Source organism: Coloeus monedula (genome assembly GCF_965178545.1).
Source record: "Coloeus monedula genome assembly, chromosome: 3".
Lineage (NCBI taxonomy): Eukaryota > Metazoa > Chordata > Aves > Passeriformes > Corvidae > Coloeus > Coloeus monedula.
The window spans coordinates 97,623,849-97,642,205 of NC_138783.1; the positions used below are offsets into that span (position 1 = coordinate 97,623,849).

Below are 18,357 nucleotides of genomic sequence, written 5' to 3' on the forward strand. Positions count from 1 at the left end.
ATCTTTCTAAAAGCTCTTTTCAAACTGAAAACATCAATAAAAGCTGCTTCTTTTTTGTTTGTTTTTAAACTCACAGCTATGTACATTTTTACAAAGTTTCTTTAAATATAGTTCAGGCTGGCAAGTCATCTCTTTGCACAGAACTATACGTGTTTTACTGCATAGTCAGTCCTCCTCTTTTTTTTTTTTTTTCATTTTTGTTTTTAATAATAAAATTCTATTTTCCCCATCTGAATTACAGCTTCATATGCTGGGTAAAAGCCCATGGTGATGTCTTTGTTTTACCAACGGCCATTCATGGTATGGCACATAAAGAATCTTTTTTATACTTTTATTTATTAAAAAAAAAACCCCAAACCAAAACACCTGTACAGTCACTGGCTTTGTGTTCCAGAAGATTCTGCTTTGCTTGTTACACTTAAAACACCATTTTAAATGACTTCTTCTGGCCTAAACTTTCAATCAAAGTGGCTGAGATCTTAAAGCAGTATCGTAACAGCAATGTACACTTTTCACATTTCACAGGGTTTGTAGTTGATCTTTAACATCAGTGAGTTTCTGTGGGAAGGATCAGTAAGAAAATAATGACTGTCCTTCTCTTTTACTTATTTTTACTTTAGATTTTGACAAGGTATTCAAGGGATGATAGATAACTTTTTCCTCTTCTTTTTTTCTTTTTTTTTTTTTTCTTTTTTTCTTTCTTCCAAGTGGCTTGTGAGGGTAGATGGGGATGGGCTGAGCTATACCCTAGTGGTTGAATGTCCATGGGGCAAATTTGTACTGTTTTGTCCTCCACTGAAGGTGTTGAAAGTATGCAAAGGCTGCATTCCTGTTAATGTATTTGGAATCATGGTTATGGTGTTGGGTGTCATTAGCGGGATGTCATCTGGAGATCTTCTCAAAGTGAGCGTGTAGTCAGGTGGACAGGTGAGTCTCAGTGTGTCATGGGCCTGCAGCGATTCACACTCATGGTCATGTTCTAGCTGCTTCATCTGCAAGGACATGATCTCTTCATTTTGTATGTGTGCTATGTCATTGGTGGTGTTCCTCTGGGGGCTGGGGCGCCTGTGAGTCTCATGACGCCGCTTGTCCTTCTTGTAATATAATGCAGCAAAAGCTAAAATGTTGAGGAACAGCAAGGAGGCCCCCACAGCAATGGTGACACTCAGCTCCGTGGAGTAATCTCGCTTGTTTTCTATCAGAACTGTTGTATCCTCTGGAGCTGTTTTATGGGTGTCTTTTGAATGTTTGGGATTGTTGGCAGGTGTCATTGCTGGGCGTTTGGTGGCTGGCCATAATTTACCAGGAGAACGTCGGGTCACATATGGAAAGGAGGTCATGTCAGGAGGGGGGACTTTAGTTGTTGTGGAAACATACTGAAATATTTCATTCAGGTTGTGAAGGTGTGGTACGAGCTCCAACCAGAACGCAACTTTTGTTGCTCGATAGTGATCACGAACTCGAGGTTTCAGGCCAATATGTAAATAAAGTTGGTCTTTAGGATTGTATTTTGACCAGGCCACTTCTTCAAAGCGGTTGGGTTTTGTGTGGATGAACTTTGTGTCCTGTGGAACAGGCTGGTTTGGATCTCTAAAAAAAAATGAAAACAGACAATATTATAGTCATTAACCTTCCCACAAAAAAAACCAAGACAAAACAAAAGAAAAAACCACCAAACTCTCTCTGTCCTATAGTTAATAGTTTACCCAATACTTACAGTAACCTAAAAGTAGAAGCTAAAAAGCCCTCCCTACCTGAAGAACAGCGGTTAATAAATAATCAAAAGAAAATTACTGTACGGTGCATCTTAGGTACTATAATATTTTTTTACATGAAAATGCAGAAAGCATAGTGTTTCAGCTCCCAAAAGGTCATCTGAAGTTCTGTGATTCAATACCATACTCCTAGGAGTATGTCTTAGAAACACGCTATCTTAGAGAGGTACTAATTACCTCTTCCCATAGTAAATATGTAGGTTCAACTCTTCTCCAGGTTTGATACTAACTTTCTCATTTAAGGCACCACTACTTCCACTGCTGTAAGTAGTAAATATCAGCATCTAAACCCAATGGCGATATTGGAAGTCCTTGTGAACACACAAAATTACACTCGCTGTGTATATTGCAAGAAAAAAAACAAAACTTCAAAACTTGAAGTAGCAGGGCTGATACATGTACGTGGGAACTATTTCTCTTTGTGTTCCTTCACTGAGCTATTAGTCCTCCTGCATCTAGATATCTACTCAGGGAGAAAACCTTTGATACCTTTGTGTCACAAATCTTTCCATCATTTCCGCTAGCAGATGACTATTTGAAAGTTCCATGTGATCATTGCTAAGAAGTACTGTGTTTGACGGCCATAGGACAATGAGCCTTAACTGTGACCCACTATATAGAGATGAGAAATATATTAACTGAGATCAACAAGTTTTGTACTACTTAAGTAGTAGTAGTAGCAAGTCAGAGATAATTTCAAAATTGGTAAGCCAAATATTTGTTTTTTCTTACAGGTTCAGAATAAAGACAAACTGTAGTGGTTTGGTCCAAAATACTTATTACTGTTCACTTCTGGGACTATGCTTTGCTAATCCATGACACAAACCAATGCCACAAAGAGCATTTAGATATGGTTAATGTATGCACATCCATATAATTTTAGTAAAACTTAAATAAATATTTAAGGAAGTTAAAATTGCTAATACTAAGTTTAATAGTATGTTGCACATGAGTTTGAATCTTCTGTTCTAGCAATGAGTATTTTCTGGGACTTTGTGATATATAATACTGAGAGTACATTATTTATTTCCTGTGCATTACATTATTTATTTCCTGTGCAGAACTTTGCATTCTCCTTTTCATTCATTTGTATGCATTAGTTTATTTCCTGTGAAAACAATTCTAATATTTTCCTTTTCTTCCAATATACAGTTATGCGTATACTGGGAATTCCAAACCCCATCAGAACAGATTTTAATGCACCTGTTTTCTTTTTCCATTTTCTAAAGCCCACGAACTCGATAGCCTACTTTAGCATTCCTTTTCTGTACGTAAAGACCTATTTCTTAAGTTTTTAAATGAGACAGGTAATTTGAGTTTAATAATCTTATGATTCCTGTATTCTTTTTTACCTGAAAGAATTTATCTTACCTCTTTTTTAAGAGAAGAATTCTTTTTCTATATAATTTTGGTATTTTGACTTACTAATGCTTGTGGTTTTAGTGTTTGGGGTTTTTGGGGTGGTTTAGTGTGCTGAATTTTTTTTTAAATATTCAAATATATCTAATCCTTCCCATTTCAATAAGATATATAAAATACAAACTAGGGGTTCTGAAACTGTTATCATTCCTTTCTTTCTTTCTTTCTTTCTTTCTTTCTTTCTTTCTTTCTTTCTTTCTTTCTTTCTTTCTTTCTTTCTTTCTTTCTTTCTTTCTCTTTCTTTCTTTCTCTTTCTTTCTTTCTTTTTCTTTCTTTCTTTCTTTCTTTCTTTCTTTCTTTCTTTCTTTCTTTCTTTCTTTCTTTCTTTCTTTCTTTCTCTTTCTTCCTTTCTTTCTCTTTCTTTCTTTTTCTTTCTTTCTTTCTTTCTTTCTTTCTTTCTTTCTTTCTTTCTTTCTTTCTTTCTTTCTTTTCTCTCTTTTTGTCTTTCTTTCTCTCTTTCTTGTTTTCTTTTTCTTTCTTTCTTTCTTTCTTTCTTTCTTTCTTTCTCTCTCTCTCTCTTTCCTTTCTCTTTCTTCTCTTTCTTTCTCTATTTCTCTTTCTCTTTCTTTTTCTTTTTCTTTCTTTCTTTCTTTCTTTCTTTCTTTCTTTCTTTCTTTCTTTCTTTTTCTTTCTTTCTTTCTTTCTTTCTTTCTTTCTTTCTTTCTTTCTTTCTTTCTTTCTTTCTTTTTCTTTCTTTCTTTCTTTCTTTCTTTCTTTCTTTCTTTCTTTCTTTCTTTCTTTCTTTCTTTCTTTCTTTCTTTCTTTCTTTCTCTCTCTCTCTCTCTCTCTCTCTTTCCTTTCTCTTTCTTTCTCTATTTCTCTTTCTTTTTCTTTCTCTTTCTTTCTTTCTTTCTTTCTTTCTTTCTTTCTTTCTTTCTTTCTTTCTTTCTTTCTTTCTTTCTTTCTTTCTTTCTTTCTCGATTTCTCGCTTTCTCTCTCTCTTTCTCTTTTTCTTTCAACACAGCCAAATTGTGTTAGTTTGGAAAAAAAAAGATAATTGATTGGTGATTGTTCATCCCAGTTCAAATTAGAGGAGTAATATTCCCTTCCAAGCAGTACAGAAACAGATGTATGCTGCTACTTTGAGGGATTCTAACATGCACTGAAGAAGGAAATAAAGCTATTTCTTTTGTTATTAAGGAACAGACTGAAAGATCTGGAAAATCTAAACGCAAAGATACTGGCCCAATTCAATATATTTACTTTGACAGAACTTTGGGGCTCAGTATATAAATTCTAAGGCAAATTAAAAATCAACAAGGTTATCAAAATGTGAAACATTTTTCTTCTCAGAAACTCAAAATACTGCAAGAGTTCTAGCACAAAATCTTGTGTCATTCCCCCTTGCTGTTCTTATTCATATCACAAAAAAACTCTGGGAATGGTCCTATAGAGAACTGATTCCTTAAGTTAGCTCTTGTAAACCAGTTGCAGTTGATACACAGTATAGGAGATGAAGAAGCTGAACACTAATTTTAGAAAGCAGCCAAAATGGACATGCACTTTTAAAATTTTTAGTGGTCCTATAAAAATTACATCAGATGATTATTTTAGCAAATAACAAATTGGCATTCTCACTGTGGTCCCTTCCAGCCTTACAATTTTCTATTGTGTCATTCCCTTCCCCTACAAAAAGCCTAGAAAACAAGTAAATATCTGCCTCCCTTTCCCTCTCTTTCATCCTCTACCTCCATCTGTCATTTTTAACTGTATTTATCAGGAGCAGCCAATTATGCTGCTGCCTCCCCCAAACACAAGAGAGAAAATAACATTACCTGAGTCTGGGATTGTATTTGAATATTTGTTTACATGGCTGTGTGTGGGCATGAAGTTGTCCATCGAAACAAGAAACAGGAAAAAATCAGCTAGCCCTACAGACAAGTAATTTCTTTGCTGAGGATATCAGAGCTCTTCAACTGACATCAATTCTAGGGCTGATCACTTAAAAAATGAATAAAATGATCTGAACATTCTGAATTTGGAAGATAGATATCTATACGATTTTTTTTTGTTTACAAAAAAGGGGAATAACTTAGTCCAGTCCTAAATAAAGGATCTGATAGTGGCCTTGGAGCTTGGTTTTATAGACTAATGATCATTTGTGAAAAATATTCAGTAGACATAAACAAGAGAATTTTTACTTTCCTTGGCCATGCAGCTATGTATACTGCAGAAAATTCATAAGATTACAACTTGTGAAGTTTTTTTCTTGGGGAGTTGGGCAGCTTATCCTACTATGAACCATTTTCCATTTTTATTGGTAGGAATAAAACATAGATGTACAGACAATCATTTCTCCTATCAAATCATCTGTTCAACAAAATTCTCGATCTGCTACTTGAATTTCAATTTTTCTCTTGCTTTTTAAGACTCTCACAACCCCTTTGTGTTTCTAGATGTTCTTGAGTCTCAATTGTGTAATTTCATAAAAATAGCTGCTAGGAAACCTTCCTTTAAATACCCACTGCAATCATGATGATAACAGTATAATCTGAACAATATATTTCCAGTTCTGTACTTCTTACAGTATGGGCTCTCATAGGGAGGAGATTTCTTGTTTCCCAATTTGCCACTTGGTAGAGAGGTTTGTTTTTTTTCCTTGATCTTACTGCTATAACAAGATTGATGATTATTATTATTTATTTTGCTCTCTCATTACTTATTTTTACCACCTTTAGAATTCAAACAGCTTCTACATCAAAAAACGTCCCCATCACGAAATGCCTGAACTTCTTTTTCCATACGACAGAAGACCATATCTTACCTAAGTTATATTTTTGTTTATGTGCAGAATAATCCCATCTCACCTGTCACTTTTTTCCTCCAACTTTGTCTGCACCAATTTTGCACAACTTAAGATGTTGCTGTATATTGTCATTCAATTCACACCTCATGAGCTAGAGGTGTAAAATCAAAGCATCATTTTTTTCTCAGGTGATATAAAGTAAATATGCCTGCAATGGATATTGACTGAAGAGCAACACACACTCCTGTTCACAAGGGAGATTAGTAACTGACCTGGAGGGCAAATGAAAGAACTGGGCATTTCATATGTGATGATATTTTCATGGGAAGAATGATGAATTAAGAAGTTTTCTCATATCCCAAATTCCATATCAGATGGTAAAATACCATTTGTGTCTTAACTACTTCTGCCACAGCATTGACTATCACTCAGGACAATGGAACTGTTACATTAATGCACTTGAAGTGTTATAATTTTTCTGTCCTTCTCTAACTTCAATGGAGAGCAAAATGTCTTCACAGTTACATAATCTTTGTCTCCAAGACTCTGAAAGGCCTCTAGATACTTTATTTTCTTTCAGTAGTACTCTTTTCTCCATATGGAAGAGAGAGAAAAACTGGCTTTTCTTCATCCTTCTGTTGATTCTTTTCATGCTGTCACAATACGAATAACGGCACAGCCATTCCTACTTGAAGGACTGGTACACAGGCATATTTTCCCTTACCTCCTTTCCTCAATTATCACCAGATCCCACTGCTTCCCTGCTCCCAGTCAGCTAAGGACAACAGCTGAAGACTCCTTATAAGTACTAAGGAACACAAACCATAACTACACTGTTTTGTTTGACTAACACAGATTTGCCATTGGAGAGAGTTATTTCTTCAGACAAAAAAAAAAAACATCAAAAAGAAGTGCAACAGCCTCATCAAAGAGTTCACTGAGAATTGATTTGAAACTACACTTTAATAATTGCAAGTTTAATCATGTCTTCTATTAGAGAACCCAGCTGACTATATAACACAGACATTCTTAATAACTCAGTTAGGTTTGTGCTTCAGAATCCATGGAAGCAAAATAATTCTGGAGTATTTATCTGAAATACAAAGGAAACAAGGGTATATCCTTTAGATCTTTAACTTTCCCAATATCAACACAGGCAGAGCTGGATGAATGGGAGCAAGAGTAGAGTACTGTAATTCCTCAAAAACAGGGCAATTTTTAGATAGATAGATAACTCTAATGAGAGCAGGCTTTGAATCTACTGTGTGAAACTTCACATCCTTCTTCACAAGAACATAGATGCCACAGTATCTGTGAAGGACTGGCACACAACCCCTCACATTGTTCACTCTTCCCCTGCTGATGTGTCTGCAAAGGAGATAACGTGGCACTAAGAACACTTGGCATATAAAATTACCATTACAGTTAGGATAGCACCACAGGATAGCAGTTAGGTGCTCCAAGTGCACCTCTTGATGAAGCTCTCACATATAATTCTGTGCATAGTGGAATTAAAAACTGTATTTTCATGTCATTTTTGTATCCCAAATGTAGTATCTCAAACTTACTCTATAACAAATTGTTTTCCTATTTCTAAGGCACGTTAGAAACATAGTTTTGAAAAGGCCAAAGGAAAGACTCTTAATAATAATAATAATAATAATAATAATAATAATTGCCATAATAAAAAAAAGAGTCATAGCTAGATAGAGAATGGAGGATTAGCAAAATGCGGCTTCCAGCTTTCATTTCAAGCACAAACCATTTGCCATTAAACACTTTAATTGTCACTTCCTATTTGCTAGCTGCAGTAATCGACTTCAGAGTTAAGCACAATAAAAGCACTGTGCCTTGTGTTGTATCTTTCACCTGCTGATTTTACAAGATTGACCTGCCCTCCAAACCCAGCCTTGGCAGTAGGCCCATTAAACAATGTGTCTTTTTTAGCAACGGATGGCCTGTCATTAAAAGCCTAGCACAGTCCATCTGAATGATGCACCACCTGAGCCATAATTATACAGTAAGTACCTGGATGCAGCCTCTGTGAAAGAGTCATCGAAATTGGAAAAGACTCAAAGACATTAAAAATAAATAAATATATCTGCAGTTTTAATGTTCAAGGCTTACCTAAAGGGAAATGTGAAATAGTAAAATCTTTCAGTTAAAAGATTTTTCATGTGTTGCCATGGGTACAAACACAAAGCAAGTCAAGTTCTATCCTAATAAGGATGGGAAATGATCATTAAAAAACAGGGAGGGGAATAAACCAAAGCAGAGCAAAAACAAAGCAGTCTTGAACTGAATCAGTCATCTTGAGAGCTGAAGGACCTGAGTGTGTACAGGGATTTCAGATTATAAGTGAGTGAGTAGAGCAGAGCACAGTTACCCCAGAGAGCCCCTGTTGCTCTAGGCTCAAGGTGCTACAACCTTTGCCTTTCTGTTTGAGGAACCAGAGGTGCAGAACAAATGTAATCTTAAAATACTATTTACCTCCAAGTATTCTATTGTACTATTCAGAACAATTAATCATTGTTCACACAAAGAAAGAAAAGACCCCATCAAGGTAATACATATTGTGTTGCTCTTTTCCTTTCCTTTGAAAACTGAAATTTTACAGCTAGAGGTCATTTTTAATGACACATCTTTCAGACTGCCTGTAAGGGAGTGAGTCTGTAATAGAATATATACACCATTCCTGTCTCATCAGCAATGGGAAAGTTTCAGAAATTACTAATGCCTCTCCCAAAACACCTGTTTTGCCTTTAGGTGTAGCATGACAATGGCTTTGTAACCAGCGAACTGGGTATAGCCAGCTGAAATTAGCTTTTGAGTAGCAACAGATGGAAAACGAAATTATGAGTAACGGTGGCAGCTGGGACTGTGAGAAGCTCCTGTCAGCCTCAAAAACTGCTTAAATACAGCTTCTTAATCTACAGGGAATAGTCATAAAGTAATTGTAAACAATAGTGAGATCATGGAGATCTTGCATCTCCATAATAATTCCAATGAGGTATATTTGTAAGGATCTGAAGTCCTCTATGTATATGTGGCATTTCATCTACCAAAATAAAGACAAATTGATGGTATCATCATCTCTGAGCATGTGGTACAGCCAGCATGCATCACTGTCTGTCCATAAGCCATGATTTCATCATGAAGTTTGCCTATCCCAGTACTGATGACTTCTTGTTGCCAAATATATCTAAATATTACACAGTTAATTCACTTTTGTTGCTGAACTCTGGGGTTTCTGCATTCAAAAGTACCTGTTTGTCTAATATGCAGTGCAACAGAAGCTTTTTTTTGCCTTGAAAGTTGTCCTGAAGCATTTGATTAGTTTTTACTCAATTTATGCTCGAGGTTCTTGTTAAGACTGCAAAGTCTCTCTCCCTTGAACATCATTTAGATTCATGGAAGGCTACAAGGGCTGCTAAATCCTCTGAGTGCTTCAAAATAGGCATCTGAGGTTTTTTTATATATCTGCACACCGCTCACTGCAGTGCAGTAAAGCTGCAGTTTCCAGAGCCCAATCCTACCATTAAACATTCAGTGGAAAGATTTACAGCCCTTTTGTGCCACAAGTATCTTTGTTTTAATTCAGTACTGAAGACTCAAGGTTAACAAAAAAGCCCTTGCTGCTGAATTAAAACACTGCAATACTCTTTAAAGGAATGCTATAGGAAGAGAACAGAATTTATTAATATTGCTCACAGATTAAGCTGCTTTGAGGGTTCTTTCCTTGATGTTTACAACTCTATTTCAGCAAAATATTGATGCCTTTATTTTGTTTTGTAAGCAGAATTAATTTAAATTTTTAACCTTCTCAAAGAAAAATTTATATCTAAGTCTCTTCTTCATTCCAGTCAAGTACTTATTATTGCCATTATAGCCCTCAGAGGGAAAAAAATTTCCAGTGTCTGCCTTTCTGTTCTAATTCCTCCCTGAGTCGTCATCCCTGTGAAGGTCACTGAAAAACAAGAACTTCCTTTCTTTTGTAGCAGATAAGTGCTATCTGCCTGACAGTTCCTTCTTCAAGTAGCAGACATGTTGCCTCTGATTTTTCAGTATCTTAGTGAACCACCTTTTCTCTGAGACATGTTTTTTGTCTTAGTAATTGTCCTATTTTTTGAACTAAAAATAAAGTGTGTTACTATTCTCACTGAGCTACTAAAGAAAATAGTTTGAGGGAACACACTAATTAAAAATCCATTAAATATGAATAAGCCTCATTTACCTCCTGTCTTAACAGAAATATTTCTATACTACTACTTCAAAATCAGATTTTGAGGCCACTGGAATGTGATACTGAGTATTTTAGAAGTATGCTATCAACAAAATGAATGCTGGGTGTCACACTTACCCAGTTTTGGCAAAGTTAGTCCAGTATGTCATAACCACTGCACTGAGCATGACATCATTCTTGGAAAAGTTGCAGTTGAAGAGTTCTGTGGGACCAATCATAGGAATCCCAAATACATAAGGGACTTCATCACCATGAGCTGAATCAGCCCAGCTGGGTTTCATTTCACTTTGGCAATGGTGATAAAATGCATAGAAATATGTTGGAGATCCATACTGGGCATGCAGGTCAGCTGTGGCAACAGCTGGAGCAACCCACTGGTGGTCTGTAAAAAGAGCAACCAGGGTCTTCCGTCTTGTTTCGGGGTTCTCTTTGTCTGCCCAGTCGGTGTACATGAATTTAATGGTCTCTCGCAGTGTATCCTTCCCTTCTGGATAACCATATAGATTGTCCACAAAATTGGAGACAGAGAAGTCAAAATCATTGGGAGAAACACCATCTTCATTGTCTACAATGCCATCCACAAATTTTAAACCTTCCCCTTGATTCACACCCAGCATTATATCATAGTTAAGGAATTCCCCTTGCTCCATTAGAATCTGAGGGTCGTCTGGAATCACATCTCCATCTATCACAGGCCCAAAGGCAATATGGTACGTGGCTGGAGTGATAGTCTGTTGAATGAGTTCTTTGTAATTCTTATTCCGCAGACATTCAACCAAATCAGTGGTATCCAGCATGTCGCAGCCCACTTTATCTGCCAATATCCGAGTGTACTTGGCAGGCTGATAGTTCACTGCCCAGCTGGACAGGGCTGTTCCACTCTGTATGATTGCCTTTTGGAACAAACCTGCAGGTGCAAATTGTTTAAATACAGATTCAATTAGATATTAAAAAAAAAAAAAAAAAAAAAGTATATATCAAAAAAATGAAAAGTATTTTTTTCCTAAGGAAACAAAGTTTTGATTACAGAATCCCTAAAGAATGCATACACTGAAATTTCAAATCAATTTCCATCAATCCTACTCACTGCTCCCTTTTTATGCTATGTCGAATAGGCTACTAATTAAAATCCCTCCTGTTCTTGATGCTCACACACATAAGGCATGAAGGTTTCAGGTTACTCTTTCAAGAACAAAACTCATTCTTGTACTGCAGTTTTCTTGTGTCCTTGATGGAAGTCCTCTGGCTTTACCACATTTGTAGTCCTGTGAAAATTTCTTTGAAGGACTGGCAGCTAAAAGCAATCATATCCTCTTTGACATGTAAATGACACTCATAAATGAGCCTTTCAGTAGTTTAAAGGTCAAATTAAAATTACACATTCTCATTTTCTTCACAAAATCAATGCATGATACTAGCTTGAAAAAATCTGCTCTGTTAAAAGCAATTTCGTATGTTTGAATCTTCTACTCTGACATTTTTTATTTACCATTTAATTTTTTAAATTATTCTTGTGTCTATCTGTTAGCACTGCCTATATGCTGAATTTTGTGTGTGTGTTTGTAACCCTGCCTATATCTTGAATTAAAATATATTTAAATTTTTTTTGCAAGAGAGTTAGATGAGATTCAATGGCTCTTTCTGGTTGTTTTGTGTACACTAATATAAAGAGAAATGAAAACCCAGTCTGAAGAGCTTCTTTGTTTAAAGCACTGAAAGGCGAGGGAAGCTTACTGGTGAATCTTCCCCATCCTTTTTTTTTTTCTGGTAAGATCACTAAAATGGCTTATTTTATATTTAAACTGAATAACTGGGTATCTTCTGCACATGGTTTCTACTGTCAAGTTCTTAAAATGTCAGACAGTAACAGCTACCAAAGCATGTGGAGATTTTGTTGATATACCGTTGAGATTATTACTGAATGCACACACTACAAAATTTCAATGATTTGATCAGTAAGGTTTTTCATGGTTCTGTCTGCTTGATTTTGGCATGGCTTGGCCAACAGTTATTCACTGAAATCTTATTTGTATCAAAAGACTGAATTGTCAAACATAATTCTATGTATTTCAAAATGAGGCGTGTTTACCAGTCATCCTGCTGTAACTTCTTGCTAGGGCTTAGCTTTCTGTTACAAATTTGTCTGGTTTAATGTGATAGAAATGGCATGGATTTATAAATACAATAGGTATTTTGGTGTTGTCTTCTTTTACCAAGTCTTTGTAGATTTGGTCTTATCACCAGGAATATTTATGGTTCAGTACTTGTGCTGTACATTCCTGGGGTCTGGGTTTGGGTTTTTTTTGGAGGGTGAGGTGTTGAGGGTAGAAATCCCACAGCTGACTTACCAAAATCTTAATAACTCTGCATAGGATCACACAGTACTTGTGGAGAGTTAAATAACGTTTTAAATAAGGCTTAGTTATGTTTTTACTAAGTAAGGAAAACATCTATATATATGTTGGAAGTGCAGCCAAGAGTGTAAAAAAATCAAAAAGGTCACTGCTCTTTTCCGTTTTAATTAGGGCAAATTCTTTGATAGAAGAGCCAGTGGAGTCTGTTGATAAAACTAGAAAAAGTATATTGCCCATGGCATTTGATGCATGAGATTTATGTTGTAATAGCATTTAGTTTTCCTTATAAATATATTTATGTTGACTAACACAAATCCAGAATTCTAGCTAGTAGGTATTTTACAAATATTACAGACCTCATGTAATTCTAATTCAGCCTACCTCATTTGGCACTTTCACTACATTTTAACATTAAAAGAAAAAAAGTCCTTTGCCTAGAGGGTTGTTACCTTCTGAATAGTGGGAGAGTGTCAGCAGACTGACACAGGAAGCTCCTGCCCCAGATCCAAAAATAGTAACTCTCTTCGGGTCTCCTCCAAAAGATCCAATATTTTCTTCAATCCATCGTAAAGCTTGGATTTGGTCAAGCAATCCATAATTACCTTTTGCAGCTTGGTCCCCAGTACTTAAAAAACCTATAAGGCAAAACTCCATAATTTTAGTTCACCAGATACAGAGTTAGCTACAGGGTATCTACATATTTACAACACATCTTCCCATCTTTTCATCTTCTCTGCTTTTTTTGTTTGTTTGTTTGTTTTTAAAGGTCACGGTCCTGGTTAAATGTCTCCAGCACAAGCAGAGAAACTCATTCTGTGTGCTGTTTAGCTTTAGTTTGTTTTTCCCTAATTCAGACGTCCCATTTATGAAGAAACACTATTTCCTTTCTGAAATATTTCTGTAACAGTGCAACAATACAGAAGGAAGATTTTAAACATTTTATAACTGATGTGAGTAGAGTACAAAGCCTTAGGAAATAATTTTTGAGCAAAGATGTGAGATAGCCAGTCTATGAATGAGAACAATACCCCCTAGCATATTAATTTAAATAATTCTTACCAAAATTGTCCTGAACTACATAGCTCTTTAAATTACTGTACTCGTGATATGGATAGACATACTTGGAACAGAAGAAAGAGGGCTGAAGTAAATAGTAAAGGGAACACGAAAAAGCCTAGGAAAAAAAATTACACTTCAATTTCACAGAGGATATTTATTAGGAAGAAAGCAGGTAAATCCATGGCAGTATAGCCTTTGGTAGGGAGATTTTATCTGGACAAATCAGGTTTTGTCTTTCTCCTTGGAAATTGCAGGGAAATTGCACTGCTGTTTTTTGTTCCTGTGCTGTGGTTATCAGATTCTAGAAACAAAGCATGCCATGTTTGCTGCTTGTCTTGCAACTGAGAACAAAATGACCATAAGATTAGGACTGAGATTAATTTTGGTTTTTTGTAACCAAGGTGAAACATTGCAGTTATCCCTGCTGCCTATCATTCACAGTTAAGACCTTCTGCTATGTTCAAATTGCCACACTGAGACGTACTCACAGTCCTCTCTTTAACTCCCATAGACCTTTTCCTGTGAGACAAGTGCAAAGTCAGAAGTCTATTAGAAAGACCTTACAGCATATGGAAGTTTTCAGATGGACATTACTGATTTAGGCACCAGTGACAGCTGTCAAAGACAAAACAAAGACATCTCTTGGCAGGTTTTTTCCAGCTAATTATCAGTTCAGACAAATTTTCTAGAAGAGGGATACAGGACTCAGGGGATCTGTGGTCTTGTGCAGTTTGAAATGAGTCTGTTATCATAAACCACCTGAACTTACTGTAACAAAGACTTCCATGATCCTGACTGGTAAGGGTGTCTTAGGTCCCTAGGGAATAAAAAGACCTTGTGCTACAGTTCCTGTGCTTTGGCAAAGGGGAACAGATCTCTTTGCACTGGCAGTAATAATTTTTTTGTTGATAGGAAGAATGAAAATACACAGGGAGGAAGGTATTCACAATATGGAGGAAGCAGAATACAAATCATACGCATATTGCTAAATAGCATTTGATTCAGCTTTTTCATTGAAAAAGTCTCTAATAATGGCACACAGAATTACAAGAATGGCAGTAACATTTTTTTTTCTCTTCTATACCAATGGAGAAAAAATAACCTATTAATCCATAGTTGTCTCAATTTATTTTTTTAACAGATGTGTTTTTCTCTTTTTCACATGCCTTTTTTATCGTTTAAGCTTGTCAAAGAAAGAGTAACCCATTTTCTGGCTTTGTTGCTGCAGCTCACTGCAATATTCTATAATTAAGGCTTTATTCAATCAGAACTATGACATCCATTGGATAAAGAGAGTGTTGTAACCTTTAAAGAAGGGTGGTAATTAATATTCAGAGCCTAACCATGTTTTAGTTCTACTAGCAGCATCAAGCTAAAGCTGATTGAACTTCATAATTTTGAATTCTTACCAAATATACTAAAAGGTGAACTGGATAAAACTGCAGTCAATGGATATCTAATGTTCAACAGATGAAGATTTTTTTTTCTGTTTTTTCCACAGTTCTCTGCTGATTCTCATTAATTGCAAGAACAAATTTTCTTAATTTAAAAACTAATCACCATGGCAAAGAGTCAGCCCCACATGACACAAACTGAATTCATAAATCTGTCTTTTCTTGAAAAGGATGTATTTTCTTTCATGCTCTGAGTACCAGATCAAAATATTTCTTCAAAGCTATTTGAAGAAATTCAGGCAAATAGTAACTATTTGTCCAGAAATACACAACACTAAGAGTTTTTTGGGTTTTTTTCTATATTACTTCAGTGAAGAGAAAAAATGCTTCTTTAAGCCGAAGTTCCTGAAGTAACTGTTTTAATGTTTCTCTGACTCTATGAACAAAAAGAATTCAAGAAAAATGCTTTAGTTGTAAACTACTAGATAGCAACAGTTGAGGAGAAAAAGATTACAAATGGAAATTGCTGGGAATTTTCCTTTTCTGCAACTTTTAAGAATGTACGTAATCAAAAGCTATATGCTGTCACTTGCACTGTTTTGATAATGCAGTGAAGACACAAAGCTACACACAAGGCTCCTTTAGATCCCACTTAGACAAAAAGAAATCCCTAGTTCTATCTTTATAGCTGGTTTTCCCATGTGCTACAGAAATCTTACTGAGATACTAAACAAATCCCAACATACTAATGGTGGTATTTCCCCTTTACTACTAAAAAGTCATGCAGAGACCCACAGGGACAAGTAGAAGGGAAATATACCTATAAAATCTGCACAGACAGTTTACTTTTGTCCAGCTCCAGCCTTGTCCAGGGGTTGGAGGCCATCCCTACACTAGCACAGTTGGCAGAACTTCAAGAGTCAGTCTAAAGAGAACAGGTGGACCTCCTGTCCACTGTACACGTTTCATGTACTTTATTTCACCATGACCACACTACTGTCTGGTCCATGGGCTGAACGAATGACTTCTCATGGACATATTGCATAAGGGGTAGGACATCTTCCCGCTGAGGCTCACCAGGAAGAGTCCAGGCTGTAAGGAACTCTCTGCAATGTGAAACAATGTGCAAGGAGTGATGACAGTACTGAGGTTTTCTGTGGAAATACACTCTTGATCTGAATTAAAACACTAATGTGAACATGGTCAGGATCAAAATTATATTTTCCCAACAACAGAATTTCAATTTAACATACACAGATTTAGGAAAAAATAAAGACAATGGAGAAAAACCCCTAAACACCATTTTGTTAAAGATAGTAAATAATGATCTGAGAACTACAACTTCACCCTTAGAGAAAAATAAAATCACCAAGATAACTGCAATCTTGCAGTAATTTTCATTTTTTTAAAATATTTCTATGACCTGCTTTCACTTTCTTTTTAAATTACTAAAAAAAAAAAAAAAAATTCACAACAACTTTCCTTTGACATTTTGCACACAGTAATACCCAATATTACATCACTGCAGGAAAAGTCCATTCTTTATCTTCATATCTTGGCCCCTGGGCCTAATGCATATTAAATCAATTTGATGGCTGGCTGAAAGTGTAAATTTTACCTGTGAATGTTTCTCCACTGCTTTGTGCCTTTTCCTCTCTCCCTCCCTTCCAACCCCCATGTAGGGGGACTGTTTCCCAATGGAAACAGATGAGGTTGACTTGATGTGTGAAAGCTGGTATTATCTTACTGGCTCAAAATAGTATCAAAACTTACATTTTGGTACTGGTAAACTGCACTGACTTTCAGATTTATATAAAATCAGAAAGTCAATCAATTATTTTGATTTAAGAAGGGAAAATATAAATAATAAATATAAATAATGAAAAACTTGATTCTATCTTGCATTTTACTAGCAACTACAATCAATTTTAAAAGTGCATCTTGAAATAAGGCATAATTTTCTTTGTAAATTAAGTACTTTTGCTTCATCTTCTGCCCTTCACAGGATTTCTTAAAAACAAAATGTTTAGTTTCTGAGATATAGCTGTCACATAAAAAATAATGCCGAACTTAGTAAGACACAATAAATAGCCAAGATATCACAATGAGAAATTAAACACGAAATCTGTAGAAAATCAACAAGCTAGTGCATTTTGATCTATCTAACTTTTCCTTTTTAAGCCCCTGCTGTATTTTCTGAGTTCACATTTCTTTTTTCTTTACGCCTTTTCATGACTCTTGTCCAAGTCTGAATAGCCTGCTGCAGTTTGTTTGTCAGGCAAACCACAAAGATTGATTTGTACAGCAACTGATCAGTACTATGACATAAGCAATATAAATAAGATACTGGAGACTGTGTTTCAGAGTACAATCATGTCTGTTTTGTTTATATTTGTGAAATACCAGAGTAGGGGCTTTTCAAAGCAAAGAGCAACTGTCAAGCATACAGCAGAGCCTTCATATTTTCTAATAGTTTTTGTCTGTACCTATCACATTTACCACTGTAAAAGTGGACCTATTCAAAAATGAAATTCACTAGGGATTACAGAGAACATGAAGACTACAGGAAGACCCTGAAATACAAATAGTTGGAGAATAGAGAAGCATTAGAGGGAATTATCATATGAGTTTGTCCTACACTTGCCCTTCCCTAACCATTCTCAAACATCCCCAACAGTGTTCAGAGACAGGATGTTTGGCTGGATGATATCTTGGTTGGAATCAATATAACTATATATTCCTTTTTTGTTGTTTTGACTCTATGTCTATTAACAGTACCATGTAAACTTCACTGCAAAGCCAGTGGGATGCAAGATAGAGTGATGGTGCCCTTGGCACAGGTTTAGAAGAAAAAAATTCCTGCAGCATGACTGGCCTATGCAAAGCTGAGTAAGCATCACTGCTGCGCCTGAAACATCTACCTAGAGACTAAAACAAATGAGTGGACTGTCGACTGGCTATGTATGGGTCTGTACAGAAGTAATGTTACATAGATACTTCTTCATCCTGAAAACAGAACAATGCCTTTCCTACAGCTGCAAATTGTTTGAAATTTGCAGGTGCTCCTGCCAGAACAAATGTTTTAATATTCAGAAACTTAAATAGTAGGATAGCCTGTGATTCTGAAATAGTGGTCACAAAAGGGAATTTCTGCATGCTATGGCTGTTTACCCTATCCAGCTGCAAATAACACTCATTTAAATTTTAACTCAAGTAAGAGAAATAAGAAATAAGAAAAAAGACAACTCACCCTAAAGTTTTCATATGAGTTCATAGATTATGTTAAAATATAAAGGACAGTGATGCTTTTAATTCAATTCTCTAACTCAGGCTTAAGAAAACAGTCTCTTCTGAGTTTGCCTTGATG

General features: G+C 35.8%; 1 protein-coding gene across 3 annotated transcripts in view; it reads right to left on the reverse strand.

Annotated features, from left to right (window-relative positions):
* Positions 1-740: 740 nt before the first annotated feature.
* The window catches only part of NLGN4X (neuroligin 4 X-linked), a gene marked incomplete at both ends in the record, with an annotated part of 115,156 nt that continues 97,539 nt past the window's right edge, over positions 741-18,357 (reverse strand). For all 3 annotated transcript variants that reach the window (XM_082278675.1, XM_082278674.1, XM_082278676.1), the window contains 3 exons: positions 741-1,590; positions 10,301-11,090; positions 12,987-13,172. In XM_082278675.1, coding sequence (XP_082134801.1) covers positions 741-1,590; positions 10,301-11,090; positions 12,987-13,172 — 1,826 coding nt within the window. The remainder of the gene's footprint in view (positions 1,591-10,300; positions 11,091-12,986; positions 13,173-18,357) is intronic.